At 40.0% G+C, this 9,456-nt stretch overlaps 1 protein-coding gene across 2 annotated transcripts in view; it reads right to left on the minus strand.

Moving 5' to 3' along the window:
- Positions 1-9,456, minus strand: part of GRTP1 (growth hormone regulated TBC protein 1) — a 96,388-nt gene that overhangs the window by 60,931 nt on the left and 26,001 nt on the right. For both annotated transcript variants that reach the window (XM_019525193.1, XM_019525194.1), the window contains one exon: positions 372-530. In XM_019525193.1, the coding sequence (XP_019380738.1) occupies positions 372-530 (159 nt within the window). The remainder of the gene's footprint in view (positions 1-371; positions 531-9,456) is intronic.

Consider the following 9,456-nt stretch of genomic DNA (forward strand, 5'->3'; position numbering starts at 1 on the left):
GGGGGGGGGGGACAGACAGCCAGCAAAGAGCTCCTAGACTTGTTATCTTAATGACGAGTCCTAGAACTGCACTGACATTGAGGATGATGGTACACAAGAAAGTAATGGAATTATGCCAATGGAATTTCAAAAAAATTCTGTCATTAACCATTTGACCACTATGAAGACATCACTGGTTTCAGAAATACCGCATAGTATAATCAAGAAAGTTCAATATACTCCTCCCCCCTTCTACTCATCCATTTGCCATTGGAAAGAGCTATAATTCAGCAATTACATATTACTAAGCCACTACTCACTATTTACAGAAACACAGCTTTACTGTGACATCTTATACAACCAATAACTAAGTAACATTAATACATAACAACCTGTTCTGATCGCTTCCAAGAGCTTGTCATTTTTCTCTCCTTCAAGTAGTTTATGATAGTAACCAGGGTTTTGTTCCATGTTGGCCTGGGCTCCACTTACAACCATCCAGATCCGTGCGCGATGTTCATTGGGAATACCTTTCCTGATATATCTCTTCACTGGAAAGCAACAAACCAGAAGTTATTTTCAGTACCTTTATCAAAAAAAGACAACTTTTTGGGAGACAGAAGGAAATTGAGATCCTCTAGTATATCTCAAATTAAGAACCTTTATTAATTTCAGAGTTACCATGTCCATACAGGAGGCCAAAACCCAGGAGACATTTAGATTTATTTACTGAGTATGCAGCAAGTTCCACTGGCAAAAAAATACACCCAGAATAAAAGAAGTTCCTATGCAAACAGAACTGAAAGCACCAAACCTTCCTCAAAAAGACCTTCATGAGCCACTTGTAATGATTGCTAGTACCTCCACAGAATTGTCATAGCACTGGCCAAATTCTTACTGGTTTAGTGTGTGCATATTATAACAAGAACAAATTACTGTTAATTTAATTATTAAATTATTTAATTTAATAATACACACTGCCCCAAAATTAGGATGACAGCATTTCCCCTTCCTTTTATTACAAAATTTTCTTGGATGCATATTTGAAAAATGTTCCCAGTAGTCTCTGTCCTTTTTTATTAATTACAGAGTTGGTCCTTTTTAACTCAGTATTTTCCCCTTTCCAAAATTTATAATGGAGCTTGACACTCCACGGTATTTTGTTTGCATGGGATATGCACTAACCTCACTGGGGAGATTAGTGCAACTTTTAGATTAGGGCTTAGAGGTTAGCTGCCAGTACTGCTGACTTTGGCAGCATAAAAAGAACGAGTCCAGTGTGTGCTATTCAGTCCCTTAGGACTTGCAGCTGTTGTCTGAAAGAGTATCTTAAAGAGAGCCAAAAAAAGGAGAGAGAAACTACTTATTTTCATCATGACAGCTAAGGACCCATTATTTTTTCTACCCAGAGATTTATGATGTTAATTTATGTCAAGTTGTAGAATTAGGTAAACTGTGACCATATCCTTTTAATATCACTTCTCTGAGTCCTATCTTATTAACAGACACCTCAGCATGAGCAACTGGATACAAGACTGCAGGAAGAAGTATTATCCTAATAACAGCTAAAGTAATTGCCTCCCAGGAAAGGTATGTTAATAATCACAAATGCCTGCTGCTCCGAGGTAGTATCCCTAGCATACTGCTACCCCTTTTAAGCCATTAACCAAAAGCTTGGGGTCTCATAGGTTGTTCCAGTAAGAAGGAGAAATTGGTGAAGTCGGCTATTTCTTTGATGCAACTCTATTTTCAAAGAATGTACAATGTCCCATTTCCCCCCACAACAACAGGAATCAAACAAAAGACAATGGATGTAGCAGGGGAATTTTTACTGTGGCATTAGTATGAAATGTATTTCACATTTTTCCCCAAGCCATACACATGCAAAAGTTTCTAGCACAATTTAAAACTATGCATGAAGCACAGGCTAGCTGGCCAATAAAGGAGAGAGGGGAAAATGAAATTCAAATATTGGCAACAGTTGAGCTAGTAACAACTTACCAGCTACTGTTCCAGTTACTCTGCATTGCTCAAGAGTTGTTTCACAGTAGGGCCATGCTAGAATACCTGTTAGCACAGTTACGCATCACTAACCCCAACAAGACATGAACTGTTTCACCAATGGCACAGCCTCTATATTTGTTCTAGTCCCAAGGAAACTGCTCATCTGCGTGACAGCTCATGTTCCACCTTGCCACCCATCTAATCTCCTAAGTGCTTTCTTTCCCCCACCTGATTTCCTTTCCACCATCCAAAAGGAGAGCTTCTTTCAATTAACCTTTCAGGAATGCCTGGCCCTTCAGTGGAATCTGCTGGCTAGGACAGACCTGGCTCATTCTGTTCTAATGGGCAATTCATATTCAAGCCATAATAAAACCCTGTCCCCCTGCATCTTCCCCAAGAATCACTGGAGCCCAGCTAGGAACCTAACAGTAAGTATCCTATACACCATGATGTTGCACCTGGGTCAGTGCTATATAGAGTCCCTCATGGGTTTATCCAATTTAGTACTTCCACCTTCTGTCTCCTGAATCATGGAACCAAGCCAGATCACTTCTTTAAAAAGTTCTCATTTGACCTCACATCAGCATCTTAATATTATCAGGTGCTATCCTCATATTTTCCCCACTGGAAGCATAAGCTTTTCCAAGTTTGTATTATAAGGTTTCTACAATCCAAATCTTACTGGGCCTCCCCAGGAACAGAAGGTGTTTGCAGGGGCCATTAGCTTGCCCAAACAAAAGAAGCATTAAGTTATGCTTTCTACTTTTTAAACTAGCAAAAATTACATGATAACATGGTTCCCGTTCCTTTGACAATATTCTACAAAGGTAGAGAGCTGAATTCCTAGTCTAACAAACCTTTCCACCATTCAAGCGGATCATGGATGTGCCATCATAGTGCATTTTTGTGGATTTGAAAACCTGTCAGGCTGCTGAAAGCTTCTGAATTAAAAGTTATGTCCTTGACCCGGAAATCCAAGTCTGGTGAAGAATGGCAACTGTGACTGCCATAGGTTCTTTCTTGGAGAAGCTTTCTTGGTGTCTCAGGCAGAGGCCAAATCTCATGAACAGCAATGTGATCATCTTGTGCACCCTTAAGATATTGCTCCATAGAGGATCTCTTAATCTTAGGCAGCACCAGCCCAAGTATTGGACTTCCTACATCCTGCCTAATTTACCTTTCCTTCCTTGGGTTGGCTAAGTTTCTTGAAATATCCAACTGTTGTTTTATAAAGTATGACACCTGCAAAACATCTCCCCCTCTGAATGCAACTGTTCAGTCACACCCCTGTTTCCTCCTCCCACCACTTAAATATTACACATTTAAAACTACAAGCTTTCCAGTTGGGACATCCTGAGGGAATACCATGTATCTGGGTAGCACTTGGTATACTTGGCCAATTATTTTTCAGTTACACAATTCAAACATCAGGTTCTTCTTTTTGGAAAATTTTAACTCCTCCAGGAGTCCTTTCCTCCATGAATGCATTGTTCCAGTGGATCGAGATCTTCTTCAAGTTATGAGTATGTAGTCAGTACTTAGTTTAGAAGTATTTTCTCTCAGCTTTCTAGTGGGTTGACATTCCCAGAGCTTGGGTCAACTGTGGCATTGGCTCTTCTGCTCCTGCTTTTTGGTGTTTTTTCCCCTATTGCTCAAAAAGCACAGACATACACAACTCCACGAATTCAGGTCAGAGTCTCCATATTTGCTATATCAGCACCTGGACCCCCCGCCTCATGACAGTTTCTGTTCCAGTTTACCATGAAGATCTGCATTTTGGGCAGTGGCCTCTATTTGCTTTAGGTTTTACTAATCAAAAGGGCAATTAACCACTTCTTCATTTAGGCAAAGTGAAAAAGCAGCTCTCATACCAACCAGTTTCAGCTGGAGAAACACTATAGATACACATCTATATTACCTGGGTTTCAGAGACTAATCCCACTTAGGCCAGGAGTCACACATATACGGATGAACCTGTGAATGCCCCTGTATTCATACCGCCCAAGTTGGAAGATTATTTGGCTTAAGTGCAACTAATGTAATGTTTTTTGCTAAAAGGTTTATTCTAAAACTATTCAGCCTTTTGCAGCTGGTCTCCAGCTAGCAAGACCATGGATTCTGAAAGCTACCCAATCTTACACATAAATGCAGGAAGCCCGGACAATACTTTGACACTGGTCACTAGTACAAGGGGAAAGCGGCCCTGCAGCTCAGCATACACTCATTACTCCTCAGTGTCACTGTTCTCATGACAACGTATGTCCTTAGGCTTTCAATGAGAAAACCAAGTGTATCACTTGGAGTGGCCACATATCCCTAAACTCATTTCGCAGCAAGGCAAGAGGAGTCTACCAAATGTTAAAACTGCACCTCAGAGCCTTTACACAGTGCTGCCTCCCTCACTATAGCTCCTGCTGAGATAGATTTTAAAACAAAGTCAGAACCATCATCCCAGAGCAATCCAGCCCACAGAAATGGCACACATTTTAAAGAACAGAGTTCAGTTGCAATTTTTGACAACATAGTTTCCTACAGTAAAGCAGGTAGCTGCAGCCAGTTAGCCTCCCAGCCTTGAGAAAGAAAAGCATAAAATATTTCAGAGAGGAAGCGTAGCCAGTTCCAGTGTGTAATGCTGGGGTTTTTTTTTCCAGAAGAAGTTACACTTCACATCATACTTTTTTCCTTCACTTGACCTAGCAAGCAAATTAAGGTCTTGATCTCAAAAGGAATGCTACATGGGCAAGCCCCACTGACTGCAAAGAGGGAGGCATTTGAAGGGTCAGAAGTACACACAACCTCAGTTTGTATCCGAGTCTGACCAGGAAAAACCTGCTTGTGTAATGTGAGTGAAAAGGCACTACCCAACCTGAAATGTAGACAATTTAACCAAACAAACACAACTGTTCTGCTGCATTTGCTTTTGGATTCTGATGTCAGTTTTTTGGGAATTTCGAGTCACATTTATCAATTTATGTTCATATATTTTCCTCTGTTTAATACCATGAAAGATTTGCCCAACTAATGGAGGAAAGTGAGTGCTTAAGAGCACTTTGCATATAGTCAAAGCAAGAAAAATTAGAAAAAAAATACAGAAAATACTGTTTCTCAAATATTGGACATTATTTCCAATAAGAGCAATAAAAAAAATAACATGTGATTTCTAACTTGGCACTCTTCCTTTAATGATAAAAACTTCACTTCACTTCTTCTGGTCATGCTCTTCCACAAATATTATCTCCCTAGGATGTGGTTTTAGGCAGTCATGTGAAAACTTCATTAAAATGCATAACCAAAAAAAAATCCAAAAATATTATTAAAATTCTCTTATGCAGTATTTTATATTTGCAAAGTATTTCTACATATAAAAATCACAACTTAAGTGTTGAGAACACTAGCACCCTCGAGAAATAAAGGCTAAAACAGAGATGAAACCAGAAGACCAGAATAAGGAGTTAAAAGAGTTGCTTATTTCATTATTAATACATCACAGAAGCAGCAAAAGTTGGCCTTGTATACACTTGGCATTCCAATTACGGCCAAGCACAAGATGAAAAATAGTTTATATTTTCTCTAAAACATCTTCCTTCCTCTCGCCCTCCACCACTCCTACCTCACCCCACCTTTTGTAATCAAAACCAGGAATGCTCCAGTTGTTTCAGTTTCCAATACCATCTCCCCCCCCCCCTTTTTTTTTAAGTGCTGGAACTGGTCTGCTACCCTTGAAAAAAGTTGGAAGCTTAAAAGGTGTATTTCAGAGTACAGAAAAAGTGGAAACTAAACTAAAAATGTAATTTTAGTTGAGAGTTTAAGTGGCTCAAAGAGAAAAAAAGCCAGAAATAAAAAATAAATACCAAAAGTAATACATTTCAGGAACAAACAATCCAAGACAACAATAAAAGCTGCAGTTATGAATCTATCTGAAGATGGTATAGATAAACACTTAGCAGTAGCACATTTATTAGAGAGTATAAATGGTTTATTCTATAGCCTCAATACAACTTAAAATAATACAACTATTGTATATCACTTTCTCATTCAATTCTTGAGGATAGATAAGTGGAACTGTAAACAAAAGTCAATGCATTTTAAAGAGTGGTTTGGACTGTACAGCTTTATTTTCTTTGATGTGAGCGACCATGAAAGTTATTTTCATGTACTTAGAAGTTAAAGGACAAATGAAAACTTTGTCTTCTAAGAACATCCAGTCTAGTCAACAAGCTACAAGCTAGCATTGAATGGGAAAAGCTTATGCATTCATTCAGCCTTTGCTAGGACATTTCTGATGAGTGGCAGACTGACAAGCCTGGTCTCACAAATATGGTTTTGTGCTCACAAACCACAACAGACTTTCTTCCGAAGTACAACGCACAGTATTTGCAAGCAGCCAGAGGCTGATAAGGTTTACAATAATTACCTCTTGTTACCAGGAATTTCTGGCAACAAGGCAATAACTTGAATTTCCTAAACATTCATAGGCCACGTGGGAACTGGAATACTTTAAAGGGCCTCATCAGGCTCCATAATTGCACTATTGGTGCTTGTTGCCCACCTGTAAGTGTGCATAAAAGCAGCAAGCTGACTTCGCGACACTGCAAAGAAAGCACAGCTCCCACAGCAGCTGAACAGGTCAAAGCAGAAATAAATCACAACAGTCGAGTCATGGAGGGAGAAAAAAAAAAACTGACAGTGGTATCTGTGCACATGAAAGAGACAAAGAAGAGAACTAAAGATACAGAACAAATGAAAATAAGACAGCAGGGCTGAAATAGCTAGGACAACATGATGAACTGGATAAAGAACAAGCAGCGAACAAAATGATGCTCAAAACTCATAACACCTTCCTCTCTCAAACTTTATGATCAGCACTAGCAGGAGATGGGACTTTGCCACTGTAGTTAAAACAGCTAAATTATTTTTCTGGCATGCAGAACAAAAGTATGTATGTACATGTGTAATCTCAGACACGAGGCAGCCACATGCAACAGATCACCACATGAATGCGTCCCATTTCCTAGCTAGGAATACACATCACAAGTCATACCTCCTTCCTGTTCATCCTGGCAGAAATCAAAGGAATTATGAGATTATTTTAGGGCCTGAGGACAAATGGGTGTAAAGCTAAAAAGATCATATGCAGAGTAATCTTTGAGGTCTGGTGATGGTGATCACAATGTGTCCTGATAGGGCCTCACATCTCACCAGTGATTTAGGAAAAGGAGGTTGTAGACTGTGTAGGTTCTCAGGGGAAGTCTAAGGAAGCACTGTAAATTAAACGCACCCCTTGCCACAAATCTGGGATCAGTTTACAGTTGGAAGAGAAATTATTGGGATCAGCAGTTCAGTCTCCTAGAACACCAGGGAAACAAAATTAAGTATCAGGCTAATACTGAAGCATGAGCTATCTCAATTAGAGCAGCTCACTGGCATTCAGAGCATTAAAAGATGCATTTTCCAGTTTGCATTCCAATGAAAAAAAGCGGTACTTCAATATAAGGCCATCCACACAAACTGCTAACTCGGGGTAGGCAACCCCTGGCACTCTGCTCAAAAACATTGCCAACCCCTATGCTAACTACTTACATCAGAGGTAGGCAGCCTCTTCTGGCTGCAGGCTGGAATAATCCACCCTACATCAGAGATAGGGGGTTGGGTAGGTGCTATGACTTGGCCACTGCCAGTGCTCATTCCCAGGGTAGCACAGGAAGAGCACCTGCTGCTGGCCCCCATCTGTGACTGAACGCCACTAAAAACCTGTGTTTGTGGGCCAGATCTCACAATTCCATGGACTGTAGGCTGCCAACTCCTGACTTGCATGTTTCTGTCTCGAGGGTAGGAATACACCACAGACATAATTGATCCTTGTACAAATACCTAGAAACAGCTATTTAAAACAACACATCAGTAGTTTACAGATTAAAAGTAATCTGCCACTTTTCTGTTCTGAAATCCTAAAATTACTAAAGGTGGGAAATAATGCTGGACAATACAACATGCAAGATTTGTTGTAATAATATGTGCTTGCTGTGACTTGTAACCCATACTGCCTCAAGAAGAGTCTAAGTGAGCTTGCTGCAGTTTGCATGAGAAAAAGATGAAAGAAGGGCATATATAAACCATGCTTATCCCCACAGTATCTAGGAATGTAATTGAAAGAGAAGCCTACATTGCAAAATTAGGAAGTTAATTTCTGGAAAACTAATATGAATGGGACAAGATTCAGCACAGAGAGAAAACACTCTACCATGTAACAGGAAATACTAAAATTTAACAGATTAAGAATTTGCACATTTTACAAAATACAAAGAAGTAGCCTTAAAAGTTAAAGGTATTTTCCTCTGAACTCTGCATAAGCCTAAATCTCATTAAAAATCAATATCATTTCAGTTACCCCTGTATTAAATTCAAACACTTAAAAGAAAACTTATTTAAATTGACAAAAGGTTGCAGGGGGGGGAAAGAGAGAATGCATGCGAGCAAGCACACGTGCAATATTTGATCCAAGCCTACCAGTGTTCTTTAGTTTCAAAGTTGTACAGTTTCTTTGTCCTAACATGCATACACCTGTTTCTCAGTGCTAACCAACCTACTCTTGCTACTGCAACAAACTCTCAGAAAAACCAAGCACAGCCTAGTTCTGAAGCACACCTTTGAGGATTCAGGTATACGTAGCGGCTCTTAAAGAGGATACAAGTAAAATGGAAAATATTTAATGTCCTTTTGGAGCTCTCGTAAGTGGTGCCCAATTCAAACAGGATACCTGGAGCAGACAAACTGGATACATCAATAAGAGCAAATGGGGAAATTTAGAAGTTTACATGGAAAAAATTCAACATGGAAAGGAAGAGAACATGCAGCCTCCACCTTCTCTCCTACACTTCTACATACTGAGCTACCGCTAAATGCTTTCCTGATTCTTAAACTACCTATTAAAAGTCCCATTATCTCCCTGAGTCTTTGCATCCAGTTCCTGTGTTAATAGTAAACATTTTCTAAATAAAATAAAAAGTAGTATTGGGTCTTAGCACATATGTAATGCCTTTTAGCTTTAAACCCATTTCATAGAGGGGATAAAAATGGAAAAGGAAGCTAAAGCATTTTGCAAGGAGTCACAGAAAGGAATCAATGACAAACCTAATGATACATCCCCACGAGCAGGAAATGCATTTCTCAGGGACAAGTAGCAGTGGCACACCTTGTGCCGCTACTACTTGCCACAGGCATTCCCCAGGGACATGTGCACTCTGGTGTGTGGCAGTTTACCCCAAGTGGGGCAGGGGAGGCTGAGGCCAGCACCCAAACAGCCTTACCTGAGGTCCTGGGGGCCTCCTGGAGTTGCAGCCCTGGTGCTCCTGCAGCAGAGAGCCTACTCAGCAGCTAGCATGTGGCTAGTTTTGGACAGCATCTGCTGCCACCACATAAGCTGCCCCACTTTTTTTTTTTTTTTTTAGCATGAGCTTTTTTTTCTCCAGGATT

The sequence above is a fragment of the Gavialis gangeticus genome, unplaced genomic scaffold (assembly GCF_001723915.1).
Source record: "Gavialis gangeticus isolate Ggan-Ray unplaced genomic scaffold, GavGan_comp1, whole genome shotgun sequence".
Lineage (NCBI taxonomy): Eukaryota > Metazoa > Chordata > Crocodylia > Gavialidae > Gavialis > Gavialis gangeticus.